Genomic DNA, 14,734 nt, shown 5'->3' with positions numbered 1-14,734 from the left:
TTATAAATACGTGGCAAAACTGGAATGAAACTTGGTCCTCATGCATTCCTACTTAACCGCCACGTTTCATCCTACTACTGCTACTACAACTCCTCTCTCACTTCTATCTATCTATATATATCTTCCCCACTTCGCTGTTGGTTTAATGAAAACAAAAAGAATCATAACTTCACCAACTTCCTTTTAAGATCAATTGCTTCCAAAATTTGGATCCTAACTCTACTTTGCAGGAAATTCTTGTACAAGGAAATTGAAAGAAGATCGAGAGAAGGTAAAAAGATCAGCGATGGCAAAAGGAACAGTGTTATTGGCACTGTGGCTGGCTGCAGTAACACCCATGTGTTGGGGCTGGGGCTGGGGTGAGGAGGCGATGGAAAATGCTAAAGAAAGAACCAATTTGGCTACTGGAAATATTAAGATCAAGGCCGAAGAGGCCAAGCAAAGTGCTTCGGAGGCCATGCAAGATGCCAAGGACAAGACTGACTCTTGGGCTGATTGGGCTCTTGGCAAGTTCTCTGAGTGAGTATTCCAATTTTAGCTTCGTACGTATGTGCCAAGCGTGAATTTTTTTTTTTTTTTCCACTTTTGGGGTAAGCAACCAAGCGTGAGTTTTTCCAATTTCCTTGTCTTATTTTAAACTTAGATTTATCTTGCTATCAGAAAAAAAAGAAAAAGAAAAAAGGAGGGAGTTATCTTGTTGATCGGTGAAATGTTTATTGCAAGTGAAGCTGTAACTTGGGCCTGACTCCGTAATGTGCCGTGATTGGCATGCCACTGGATACTTGGATGTAGTTGCCACAATTCCTTTTCTTTTTGTATTCTGAAGTTCCTTGGTAGAGTGAAATTTAAGAGAAGTTTGGCCCTCCTTTTTCTTTGCCTTTTTTTTAATGAGAAGATGAACATATTGGTGATGGAAGGATGTCAAATAGACCACATACGCACGCACGCTCCCACACATATTTTTGGGTCGGTTAAGTCCCTTAAAGAAGGGTAGCATAAACGTACAGTACAAACATTACGATAAAGGCAATCCCAAAGAAGGGTAGCACCCGTAAACAAGATCAACATTTTTGTGTCTGCTTGTTGTAACTAGTTGAGCAAATGCTTATTGGACATCAGCCCATTTATTGTTTGATGTGTTCTTGCAAAGCTGATCTTTTTAAAGGGTTAGCATGGTTCTCAATGCTGTTCATGTTATCATATGGTTTTAACATTTCCTTTAGGGGGTTTGGGTTGGATGAGGATAACACGAAAGATACAGTTCAAAGAATGGCAGATAAAGCCAAGGATGCTGCATCAAAGTCCACAGATGCCATGAATTCTGCAGCGGAAGGTAAATACTCTCTTGTCCCCTGATATCAAATGACAACTCTTTAACACGAAATTACATGACTTTTCCTTCCGTATGCAGAGACATCAAAGTATGCTTCTCAAAAGGCAGGTGACATGGCAGATAGCGCTTATGAGAAAATGAGAGATGCTAAAAACTTTGCTTCAGAGAAGGCCGATCAAACTAGGCACATGGCATCTGATAAGGCTTATAATGCCCAAGAAATGGCAGGTGATGCCAAAGATTTAGGGAAAGAAAGAGCTTATGATGCCTACAATATTGCCTCTGATAAGGCCGGTGAAGCCATGAACGTGGCTTCAGATATTGCCCATGAAGCAAAAGGGAGAGGAAAGGAAAAAATGCTCGATGCATATGATTTTTCTGCAGAGAAAGTGGGTAATGCCATGAATAAAGCTTCAGAAATGGGAAGTGAAGCCAAAGAGGCAGCTACAGATAAAGCTTACAATGCCTATGCTTATGCCTCCGATAAAGCTGGTGATGCAATGAATAAAATGTCAGACATGGTAGGCAATGCCAAGGAAATTGGGAAAGATAAAGCACAGAATGCTTATTCTTACAACTCTGATAAGATAGGTCAGGCCATGGATGAGGCTTCAGATTTGGCTACGAGCACCAAAGAGAAGCTGAAAGATAAAGCATCAGACAAGGCGAACGATGGCAAAGAGGCAATGCATAATGCAATGGGGAGCATGAAAGATGAAGTCGTGGGTCGTTATGAAGGTGCCAAGTCAAAGGTTCACGACACCTATCTAAATGCCAAGGATACCATGACTAAGGATGCAAAGGGAAGCTATGAAGCTGCCAAAGAGAAGGCCTCACAAGCGACAGGTGATATAGGAGAACTAATGAGGAGTGAAACTGCAGAGCTGTAGAGCAGTTTGCAACATATTTTCTTGAAGAACGTTTAGCACGGCTACTCTTCTAAGGAACACATGCTTTACTAGTTTGTTTATATCCAATCAGGTTTATTCGAGCATGTTTAGGTGAAAATCTCCTCTCCCTTTTTATCTTCTAACTTTTCATTCCTTAGATAGCTATGTGCTAAAGCAGCTTTAAGCACCGGTATGCAATATTTTTTTTTCTGTCCATCTTGCGTCTTTCAGCAAGCTATAGTTCTTTATTCCCCTTTAGGCACAACATGAGTTATCGTTTAAGTTTGTCTGCATCTAAGCTAGTTGGACCTTGTGGCAAGTTCTCTTTTTTTTTTTATCTCCTCCATGTTTCTTTCTTCCTTTTCAGAGATGCCTTGTTATTTGTGTTTAAACACCATTTGTTGGCTATTGATGACTGTTAGTTCATTGATAGGCAATTTGTTAAAGCAAAGAGATTCATTTTCCTGAATGGTATTTAAGGGCCTAGGGTAGAAGTAGGGATTGGTAGCCTGTCTAGTAATGCTTAGTAAGTGCTAGCACTCATCAGTCGTCCATTAAGATTGCACAAAGATCAGCCATTTCCTTGAAGTAGACTGGAGGAAAATAACTCATGGTAAATCAAGAAGGGGGTGAAAAAGGTAAGAAGGGCTCTGGGACATGAACTTTAGAATTCTGCCATTACTAGATTTTTCATGCTCGCAATGAAGATGTCATCTTACTGTCTGTTAGGCGGCTCGATGTGATTGCGCGTTTAATAATCCATCGTAGGTGTTGGTGTATTTAATGTATGATGCTGTATTCAATCCTACAAAACTGCTTTTCTTTTAAAACACTGGTCATGAGTATAAACAGTAGGTTAAACTAATTATACTTTGTCTTATTTATAATGCCCCAGTCCTTTATACGGTTAGTAAATGAACTTGACTCGCTATAAATTTGAAGTTGTGCGTTTGACTCGCTATAAGAAGTGGTAGATATTTGATGCAGCTGATTCAGTTTCTTCCATACGGTAAGATATAGGCATTTACAAAGCTAAAGAATTTGTGTTACATTCTTTTTACTGAACGAGAAAAGGTAGAACACTTACACAAGGGCATTTTAGTTTGACGGTTTGGACCACCTGATGGAGCGTCAAATTCCCAGTACTGTGGTTCCCTTTCTGCAGCTTCAATGTACGACTCCAGAATGGTAATCCGAACTTACCCTCCTCTTTTCCTTCAGAAAAAAAAAAACTTGCCCTCCTTCAGTCGAGGACCTCCAGGTGCTTGGGGCTGATCCCATTAAAGAATATATCCATATCATCTCCACTTCGGTCCTTTTGGCTTTTGGGGTGATAACTGATTTCCGCCTATTGATCTCTTAATATTCTTGTCCTGTATTGCGCACTGGTTCACTGCTATAGGGATCAGCAAAAACTTGAAAAAACACGGTTTATTATAGCCAAGTTAATATTCTTGTCCTGTGGCTTGGTCCTACTTTATTATGATCTAGTAGAGAGTTTCATTCACTTACTGATTACTGAATACCCAACTCAAAACACGGTTGACTCTCTAATTGAAGTTTCTTAACATAAATTATTTTTTATGTCTACATAGTTATGAGTTCAATTTCAGTTAGTTTGTTCTATGCGACTCATGCTGAAAGTACACATTTTAAGAGGAAAATAGAAATATGTTCCTGCATGGAGAGGATTTGCAATTGTTTCCCCTCTTGGATCGTCCGCTGGAATATATCTTTTATCTCATAATCATAAGCTCACTTTCCAGGCCTACTTGCTGCATCAAAATCTAGTTTTCACTGACTAAATCTGACGGTTGTACTCTCAGTTCCTATGTTGTGATGATTAAGGCACACAACTCATCTCTTCCGGAAACTGTCCGCCTGTATATTATACACAGGATTACCTAACTACTTGTTTAGGGTTATCCAATCATTGGGTAATCATTCAATTTTTAAGAAATTCTCCTTATGTGCCCTAATCTGTTTACTGTAATACGACAACTAACATATAGTGAACTAGACTTATTATTGTACGTGCTATTGGAGTTTCCAAGTAATTTTGACCAGATCAAAGAAGCAAACAACTGACCAGGCCAGTATGTGATCAAGTACTCAAAGCTAGACAGTCTTTCCATCCAGCTGTAAAATTGATGAGGGAGTATCATATTTCAACTCATTGTCAGTGGTGAAGGCTAAAACATAAAACAACAAATTAAACCACTATAAAAGAAAGACAAAGATGCATTAATCACACACATGGGTTTCTCCCCAAAACAAGATTCTTGTCTGAGGGCGTTTAGTTTGTGCTTAAGACGTAGAGTGCTATTAATGCTGACAATTACGAGTTAACAGATGACTACTAACCAGGTAATCTGGAGGTAGGGCAGATATAAATAAAGAGTGTTGAGCTTAGGAGAAACTAAAATTGGGATACATAGAAATATAGGATGTCAAATTAGATACCATATGAAACCGTATTAGATGATGTGGTTAATTCTCTTAGATAATCTAAATATCAAGAAAACAAGCAGTGATCAGCGACCCAATCACTGGTTAATCTACCGAAATCAGTTCATGTATATGGTTGTGCACAATCTCATATTTTCTGCGCTAAAAATTCAAGAATCTCGGAAAGGGGATTAGCCCTTGTCTTACATTTGTTTCTTCTTCATTGCTTGTTTGTTATTGTGCATCCAAACCTTGAAGACCTGTCTCTTTACTCCTACCTCACTGCAAAACTGCTGCACTTCTTGTTCATCTTGCTTTTGGATCTTCCACCCCAGCTTCTCAGCAAATTCATTCATTCTATCCTTCTGTTGTTGTGTAAATTTTGTCCGAAACCTCTTTCTCGACACCGAGAACGCTTGCTGCACCACTTGTCCTCCAGCATTATACTGAAACATGTTAAGATCTTCACTAGAGGACTCCGCCGCAGCTCCTCCGCTATTTCCTCCAAAAGTCATCATGATAGGCGCCATAGGACCTGTCGGACTAGCGGTTAAACCATGGGAATAACTATGAGCAAATTTATGCTGCTGCTGATGATGATGATGCTGAGGCGGCATTCTAATGGGAGAAGTTTGAGGTTGAGTACGAAATAGTGTCGCCTGATGAGCACTATTGTGCAGTCTGGGCGTATGGTTTTGTGTGTAATAGCCACTTGTACCGGCTTGCGGTTCGCCATCGCCCTCTTTCCGATGAAAATTGCGATGGCAATCGCAAGCTGCACACCTTAAGGCTTCAGGAGTGCCTTCCTCTCCACTAGGCATGAATTCTCCACATCCATCGACAATATGTCCTCCCATGCTTGCTGCATGATTCTTGAGGCATTCGCGATATCGAACCGATGAGCCAGGAGCAGTTGTATTAGCTCCTGAAGCTGCTGGTGCTGGTGGCGGCTGTTGAGCTGCCACTGTCGCTGTCTTCGAGTTAGATGCACCACTTATGGGGGTTGCATTGGTAACTTGAACTGGATCTGGATCTGGGTTCGAGTCTTTATGTGCATATAGTTGTTGTTGTGGTGGATTTTGCTGCTGATCTAGGGTTTGGTTAGGACTGGGGGTGATAGGGATGATACTTCCGCGGCCGGCATCAATTCTTCTTCTATCCAAACTTGGAGCTGAAGGTGGCTTGGTTGAGGATTCGTTGGTGAATGAAGGTGGACTATAACCCACCGAGTATGGGAGGCTGCCTATATCCTTTTCTTGCCCTCTTGGCTCCATGGATTTTGATAGCAACAGTAGTGAGCCTTGATCTTTGAACCACCTCGGCTGTTGATCTCTCTCTCTCTCTCTCTCAGATTACCTTCATCATAATCAGCAAAACATAAGCTTCTGTCTAACTGTGAACCTGCGCTAATCACTAATTTTCTCGGAGCATGAACTCGACTAGTCTAATCCCCAGAGCATACATAAACCAAAGAGATAAATGATAATCAACTAAGTAATCTCAGACATGTGCTTTCTTTTCAGCTTGATATGGACGTTTTTGGTGCTAAACCAAGTGGTCCCATCTCACTAATTTTTCAACCTCGTTCTCAATACGTAAGCCGATTTAGTGGTAGTATTTGATACAGAAATGGTCTAAAAGGTCCATGCTTAGAAGGGATTAATTTCAGGAAACTCCAGAGTAAGAAAATTAGAGGAATCTTGAAATTCACTTGGGAGATGAGAAGATTAGATTGGACATGGGACCCTTGAAGCCAAGCAAAAACGTTGAAAAAAAAAACTTGGCAGTCGGTACCGAGCGAAGTTAATTATAGAAGTTGAGGAGGAGTTTTGGGAGGAATAATCAGCGAGTGAAAATGAGAGATGGACGTGATAAGAGGGTTTAGAAGTAACAAAAGAAAGGAAGGGCTTGTGTCTCCCAACAGCCATCCAGCCCCATAAAATTCCATCCATCAAAGGGAGCAGCTGAAATGCACTCCAAGTTGAGAGTGAGGTAACCTCGGTGGTACTGGACACCGATGACAGTGGGAGACTCACTCTACAAAACAACCGACAAAGTCATGCTCGTACTCACTAAACACCTGCACACTGGTCCATTGTCTCATTATTATTATTGCCTCAGCGCGCTAGCCCCCCTCCGTGTTGTATGTATCCTGCAATCCCTGGAATTAGAAAGGGGAAAGAGATGTTAATGATGGGATGGGACAAGACAAATCCTTCCTTGGAGCGCTTTTTTGGGGGTCTAATCCCCTTTAAAAACAAACATAACTGCAAAGGGTTACCGCATTTAGTAGTATGATGAGCTAATCAGGGGAGTAGTTTATGCAAATCTCACCATGAGGAAGAAAGAAGGTGAGACCTGGCTCAACATGGTGCAATTAGGGTTAATAATAATAATGTATGTACTTGTTGCAGAAATGCGTGTAAAGTACTGAGCAATCTTCTTAATTCATTTCTCCTCGTTCCGTTTTGTGACAAAAGAATATGAATTCATGGAAGGAAGACTTTTTTTTTTTTTTTTTTTTATCATCTTTATGTTGTGTTGTAGCTTGAGTGGAATAAAAGTAAGAAGAGGATGGGTCCAGAGCATAGCATTTTGGTCGCCTTGGTGTTATTGTGTCAGATTCCAGAGCATAGTTCTTTAATTTTAGCCAGCCAGTGGGTAGCTTAATAATCTCACACTCTCGTATTACTCGAAGAAGGGCTCTCTGTGTAATGCATCCCAGCAGCAGAGCGCTTTTTTTGGTGCAAAAAAAAGGCTGTGGGAACACCCGGTGGTGCAATGTTTGTGCAACATGTGGCTTTACATCCGAGTCTTCTTGTGATGGTAGATGATGCTGCTGGTACTAAACCATCATCCGCCAGGTACTGTTGGTTAATTTCCATCCAGCCATCCATCTATAGAGTCGAGACTAGAATAGAATTGTTCTTGTCCTTCACTGCAGTCTGCATCCTTCGTGGGACACTATCGACGTGTGGTTCCTTTAAGCTACTGGCTTATGTGCTCGTACACAGTGTATCTGCGCGCGCGCGCGGGGTAGGCTAAATGGAGGTGTCAGGGATGCCACTTGTGTTTGTTCCTGTTGGAGTTGCGTCACGTGGTTATTATATGACTTTGAAAAGCCATTGAGTTTGTTTGGATAAGAATTTATTTGGATGATTTATTTGGTTTAGTTACTGTAGCACGTTGTGTGATGTGATGTATGTGAGATAAAAAAGTGATTGGGAATTGTGTGTATGATGCAAGCAAAACAAAATCTGAAATTTTTACCTCAAATTCTTGTTGTCCAAACAAACCCAATATTGCCTCAGCCCGTCACCAAAAACGAATTAAATTTCTTTTTGGATTATGTGTTACTAAGTTCGAATCTCACTTGCAGTAAAATAAAAAAAAAATTTAAGAAATGAGTCAAAACACTCATTCGATCTAATCTAATCGGATTTGTTTATCTATTAATTCTTTATACAATTTTTTGAAGATTCTTCCTTCTCGTAGAATAGGATAGATTAAATTATAAAAATATTATTATCGTTGTTGTGACAAATAAACAAAAAAATTAGATGATTTTGCATTTTTTTTTCTTTGCTTTATTTTATTTTATGCCCTTTTGGCCATGCAATTTTGCCCTTGTTCACTTGTCTGGATGCTAACCTTATTCAGCTAAATTCATTAGTTTCATTTCAAAGTCGTTTTGATTGACTTTGGGGCTACTAGAGTGAGCTATTAAATTTTTTTTCTTGACCAAGTAGGGAGACAATCGTGTCCAAAATGTGCATCGTGAGCTGTTATATGCAATTTAAGTGGAATAGACACGCATGAAGCAAAGACTAACACCCGGGCGGGAAGAGAAAAAAATGCTCCTCACATTTTCTTTCTGTTCTTTTCAATTTGTGGTTGATTAAATTACGTGTTAGAATTGTAAACAAAATTTTTTTAAGAATAAATTTTTTTTTTTTTACTTTCATTGAATGTGTTGGAATAGAAAATTATTTGAGTTTAAAAAAATTCTATAATACATTTTTGTCATGTGATGTATGTGAGATAAAAAATACTAGTAAAAAATTTAGAAAAAAAGTCGTTTAAAAATGTGTTATGATGCAAATAAAATATTATTTAAAAAAATGGAGTACTGAAAAAATAATCTTGAAAAAATTTTTTGGAAACTAAAATAATCTTGGAATTAGTACTTGCAATGTGCATGAATTAGAACCCTATTCTAATTACTCAAACGACCATAGGCAGACAGACCTTGGAATTGGGACTGATAACTCATCTGAGAATTCTTTACATTATTATTCAATGGTTCGTGAGTCAAAAAGGTCCCTTCTTTGGACGCACGTACTTAGATGGTGTTTAGTGACTAGATTATGTTTAGTGATTTTACCAATGGCAATCTCAGCCGATGACCTAGAGTAACTAAAAATGGAAAGCAGAACTGCCAGCCGAAATTTTTATATACCAGAAAGGGATCACAACATAAAAAAGAGTAAAAACATCGGATTTGGCTTAATTAAAGTGGTAACAGCGAACACTTAAGAAGATTAGTATGTGGAAGAACGGTAGCTTTGTTCCTTTAGGCCCTTTGTTTATCAAGCTGCTTACATGTAAAAGGGGTTACTAACCAATTATAGCTTAATCAATTGATCAATATGCTACTCGTGATATTTAATTAGAAGAAAGCAGACAGGGTTGGATTTCATGGCAATGAAAGATTAAAGAAATATATATATGTTGAAGCCAGTCTTCTTCTTCACACTAACTAGCCTTTCTTGGCTAGGGAACAAGTTCCGAGCAATCAGTCGGCGGAGTTCATTTATAATCATCAAATGCGTTGAAGCTTTTGAAGTATTTATTTAATTAAGGGTAAGGGGTGGATCAGCATATCTCCATGACATGATTAATTTAGAACAAGACGGCAGGCGTGGGTACTCGTGGCGAAACCTCGACCATAGTCTTGTAGGCTTTCATGCTTGGATCAACTCCTCCTCTCTCTTTGCCGCTGCTGCTGCCGCTTTCTTTTCTGTCATTTCTTTATGATTCTTTTTTTTTTTTTTGTCTCCTTTTGATGTACTCCTTTTAAAACAATTTTTGACCGTTGGGACTTGGTCAGCAAATTCCAAGAGATAGAGAGGTTTTTGTAGTATTTGATTTTTTTTTTTTTTTTCGTCGACAGTGGGTATCTGAGTTCGTGGACTGGTTACCGTATGATCCAACTAATTCCACTACGGACTGGGAGAAGCCCGCTCCAAGCATCACCAGCCACAGTAGTGCCGGGAATTGAAACCGTGACAATGATACTCATCCAACTGGATTACTGCCATCGGCTCCAACCCCGGAAGGGCTTGTAGTATTTGAATTCAGTTGTCAAGGTTCATTCATTCACTACTGTATATTAACATAAAATAAACGAAGCTGATGTAGATGGAGAATTGTGTTCGTTCTCTGCAAAGTGTCATACAGGCGGACTAGTGACGCCGAAAAAATTAAACGAGCAATTGACCAGGAAGAGGTTTGGACATGCGCGGGATTTAGCCTCGAAATCTACTTGCTCGAGAATCAAAAGGTGGTTTGGTACTACGCAACAGGTACTGGAATTAAAGCTTGGTGGTGGTGCAGCTGACCAATAACACGAAGGCTTGGCCCTTTTGCCAAAGGCAAATCTAATTGAGATCATGGACAAGTCACGTCAACATTTGCACGCTTTGTACGTAGATTGATTTGTAAGTGGAATCAAAATAGTGGGACTGGAAATCATGTGGAGGGAGATCAATATCATACAAGATGAGAGGTTCATTTCATGGGCAGCTGCCAATCTCATCTCTCAATTAAATTCTCAATCACCATCTATCCTCTAATATACAGTCTAATCACGTTTAACAGACCCATGATTACTCCCATCAATTCCATCTATCCTCTAATACAGGCATGCCTAAATTGCGGCCGGGATAGGCACAATTGATTATATTCTTTTTATGATTTGATATATATATACTTTTGTTGTACTTCATTAAATACTGCACTTTACGTGCAACTTATTGTGTATATTATACCATTTTTGACACGAATATGATGTATCTTTTGTTATTAATTCGTGGACAAATAGACTTTTCGAGAGTCAACCATTTATTTTGAAAAGTAATGCTGAAGGTTTTGGTGGAATGTCTTTCTATTCTTGGTGTACCTAGTAAGTCTCTCGTGTTTGACAAAAAAAAAAAAAAAGTAAGTCTCTCGCATGGGATCAGTCGGACCCCGTAAAGAGTGATTCGAAGTGTTGACAAAAAAAAAAAAAAAAGTGTACCTAGTAAGTAGCTAGTGATTTATCTTGATGTCTATTCCTGTTTCAAAGAAAAAAGAAATTTTTTTTAAAAAAAAAAAAAAAAAAGTGAGCTTGAGGCCTAGGGCTGCAAACGAGCCGAGCCGAGTCGAGTTTTGAGCTAATCGAGCCGAGCCTTAGCTAAATTTTATCAAGCTCGAGCTCGAGCTCGACGAGCTGGCAATTTTCGAGCTCGAGCTCGACTCGAATCAAGTCGAGTGGAGCTCGAGCTCGAAAAAAATAAAAAAAAATTTTATTTTTAAAAAAAATAAATAAAATAATATTTTTTCTGAATAAATAATAAAATATTAAGGATATATCCGTAATTTCACTATGAAAATAAAAAATAAAAAAATATATATATATAATATACGTAATTTTATTATTAAATAAAAATAAAAATAAAAAAATATATATATATTCAATCTCGCGAGCCGGACGAGCTTAATATTCTGAGCTCGAGCTCGACTCGAGCTCGATTAATGTCGAGCTCGACTCGAGCTTGACTCGAGCCGCTCGCGAGCGGCTCGATTCGTTTGCAGCCCTATTGAGGCCTATATATCATGGCTTTCTGTTGATAATGATAGATATTTTAGCATAATATCGGCCCCATCTGGAACATTTCTTTTGAATGTTAATTGTACGTGAAAATCATACACATTGTTGCGGGAATAGGATCATGTAGGTCAGAGATAACTTTCATTATATGAAAAAAGAAAAAAAAAAGTGTTTGGATGGATTCCATTGTTTTATTAAAAAAAAATATATATATATATATTAATATGAGAAGTAATTATTTTTCGATAAATGTGTACATGAAACAAAAAGAAAAAGTAGTAAGAAATTGTACTTGAAGAGTTTATGAAATCTGGAAAGTGGAAAGCCAAACGGAGGCAAGCAAATTATAAGCAAATGAAGTGCAAGGGCAAAAACTAAAGTCCTGCGCCTCTTCATTTTCATTTTAAATGTTACTACTGCTTTTCTGATAATAAAACCCTAAGGAAAAAAGAACACTCCAGAATGCACTAATCAATTAGTTTTGCAGATGCCTCATCAATGTTAGATAATCATTAACAAACAGACACTACTGTGCATTAAAAAGACGAGACGAAGAAGAAGAAGTAGAAGAAGAAGTAGTAGAAGAGAAGAAAAGGGCACTTGTTCACTGTTGCAGGGTGTCATTCATCCGCTGAATAAGCTAGCCGTGCCTTGTGCTAGACTCCATATCGCGACTCTAGTATTGTTTAACACTTTTCTTCTTATATTTTCCATTTTTGCAATATTTGCTTCTCATCATTTTAAAAAGCCGCAATCGATTTTTAACGTTTATTAGGTGAAGTGTCCGAGTCGTTTGGGGCACCAGTTAAACCATCACATAATTGCAGAACAATTTTCTTTGACGACAGTATTATATTTAGGGTAATTTCCGAAACCTCCCCTGAGATTTCTGGTTACTACAGGAAGCTCCCCTTTAACATTTCAATAATAATATAGACCCAGTATGTTAAATTTGTTCTTAAAAATACCCCTTTGTTACTTATAACAGGGAAAATCACCAATATATTTTTTCCAATTGCAACTATTGTAAACGTCATAATCACTACTTTAACGAATTTAATAAACCACTTTAGATTAATTCCCATATTTTCACAATTTTAACAACCTATCATTGACGCCTCAAAACTTTCCATCCAAATCAATTGTGACAATTAAAGTTTGCATTTAATCTTATCTTTAGCCTCTTTTTTTTTTTTTCCTGAATTCAATGTTTGCATTGACTAATGTCACTATCCAAATAACTGCAATCTTATTGATGCTAAAATAATCCAATTCAATCTTATTGATGCTAAAATAATCCAATTCACCAAGAATACCAACATGTAGCAACCAAAAAGCAACACTAGAGGCTACATCTCATGTCTCTTGGCAAATCCGATTGCAGTTTTTTATATCCCAAAATTCTTTATACATAATTGGTATAATAACGTAATCTTCCTTAATTCATGTTCCCTTTTTAGCTATCACTTTTATTTGCTTGTCTGTACACCGCCATCCTTTTCATCTTTATTTATTTTGATAACAAATTTGATTCGGCAACTTCTCATTTGGCAATATCAATTCAATAATATTTACAAAAAAAAAAAAAAGGAAAGAGGATATATTTTCATAATAATAAGGATTCGAGATGTATTAGGTAGTTGTGTGGATGACATTTGCGAAGAACTAGTGGATCATAAGACATAGGAGAAAGAAGGCAGGAGAAATACAATAAGAGTTTATTTTGTGTGGCTATCGTTGTTTTAGAATGAAAAACTAGTTGTAGTTGTAGGATTTTTTTTTTTTTGGTAGGAATTATCTATAAGTGAAGGATATTATAGTCATTTTACTACATGAAGGGAAGTTAGTGCAATTATTCAAATCAAAAGGGAAGTGAGTGAAACTGTCAAAAATCTCAGGAGAGATTTCTGAAATTATCCCTTATATTTACTACTCCAATCCCGCCCCACCCACAAGTAATATAGGCTCACTATTCTTTTATATATGTATCCTAAATTATCAACTTATTTCCTTTTTAAGAGGACTGCTTGTTTATCAATTTACTACTATACTTATACTTAATGTGCATCTTTGTCAACAAGGGTCTGTTTAACAAGTGACTAATGGATATTCGTTACGATGTAATTCAGGTATTAAATTTATGAAAAATAAAGTTAATTAAGAATAATGTATAAATGTAAGGGAGGATAATAATTATGAATGTAAGAGTAATTTATGTGTGTGAATAGACCCTCTTTAGAAAAATCCTATCAACAAATATGTTACTCCACTAATCAATTATTCTAGTAGGAACTACAAAAACAAAACTATATGTACTATTGATGAAACAAAAATGATTGCATTAACTATATTTACTTACCCTTTTTAACTACGTTTACTTGCATTAATATTTATGGGACCGAGCAACACTACTTAATATTGCAGTATTGCATAAACCTCTTTTTTAGGGCCAATTATAATTAGATTCAAAGTACTCATGCAAAAAAAAAAAAAAAAAAAAAAAAGATTTTTTATAGACTACCACAACTCCAAATAGGATCTAAGATGTCATGACGATCTTTAAGCAGACTTACTTGAAGTCCATTGGCAAGTTTACATGAAATGAATTAGCTGATGCCCGTAAGTGATGTTGCAATGCTAGAGCAACTATCTTCCTATCAGAGCATATTTTACTCAAATACCAAGATTATCTTTAATCAATAAATTTCATATATGCTCATTGATCTTTCTAGAATACATTATGCATTAATTACTTGTCTTTTCTCTCTAAAGTAACCTCTCATCCGCAGCCGAAAGATAAAGCAGAGAAGATAAATGGTTAAGTTGAACCAAGTCCAAGCATTTGCCATTTCTGTATTCTTGCTTCAAATTCAATTAACCCTCTTTCGGCGACAAATTTTATCATGGCATGGCATGGAACAGCTACATGTTAAGTCGAGCAGTCAGTCTTCTATCAATGAAGATATTTTTAAATAAAATTGTGGAGCCCAATAATTGTATTTTTGATAAGAGTTCTGATTTGGCACTTGGGATTCTTACTATGTCCAGTTGACCATATCACGTGAGTTAAACACTAATTATTAGACTTGTCAAATAATTGTTCCACAGCCCAGACAAAAAATAAAAATAAAAATCTCTTAGATTTTTCATGCGTGACGAGCTGCATGGTGATGAATCATTTGGTTGGACAAA

The 14,734-nt window shown here is 37.4% G+C and overlaps 2 protein-coding genes across 5 annotated transcripts; one reads left to right on the top strand and one right to left on the bottom strand.

Moving 5' to 3' along the window:
- Positions 1-73: 73 nt before the first annotated feature.
- Positions 74-2,439, top strand: LOC140010430 (uncharacterized). The gene is made up of 3 exons (XM_072057417.1): positions 74-519; positions 1,224-1,333; positions 1,412-2,439. The coding sequence occupies exons 1-3, from the start codon at positions 287-289 to the stop codon at positions 2,221-2,223; spliced, it is 1,155 nt and encodes a 384-aa protein (XP_071913518.1). The 5' UTR covers positions 74-286; the 3' UTR covers positions 2,224-2,439.
- A 733-nt stretch (positions 2,440-3,172) lies between these two features.
- Positions 3,173-6,473, bottom strand: LOC113697808 (zinc-finger homeodomain protein 6). 4 transcript variants are annotated; one of them, XM_072057416.1, is made up of 3 exons: positions 4,879-6,472; positions 4,313-4,362; positions 3,173-3,616 (listed from the first exon to the last, which is right to left on the bottom strand). In XM_072057416.1, the coding sequence occupies exons 1-3, from the start codon at positions 5,943-5,945 to the stop codon at positions 3,522-3,524; spliced, it is 1,212 nt and encodes a 403-aa protein (XP_071913517.1). In that variant the 5' UTR covers positions 5,946-6,472; the 3' UTR covers positions 3,173-3,521. The 4 variants fall into 4 exon arrangements, with proteins under 4 accessions (XP_071913517.1, XP_027073198.1, XP_071913516.1 ...); XM_027217397.2 differs by lacking the exon at positions 4,313-4,362 and having other exon boundaries at positions 4,879-6,469; XM_072057415.1 differs by lacking the exon at positions 3,173-3,616 and having other exon boundaries at positions 3,633-4,362; positions 4,879-6,473.
- Positions 6,474-14,734: the final 8,261 nt, after the last annotated feature.

The sequence above is a fragment of the Coffea arabica genome, chromosome 7c (assembly GCF_036785885.1).
Source record: "Coffea arabica cultivar ET-39 chromosome 7c, Coffea Arabica ET-39 HiFi, whole genome shotgun sequence".
NCBI lineage: Eukaryota > Viridiplantae > Streptophyta > Magnoliopsida > Gentianales > Rubiaceae > Coffea > Coffea arabica.
The sequence above is the reverse complement of the archived record's forward strand: the minus strand, read 5'-3'. Positions and strand labels throughout refer to the sequence as shown.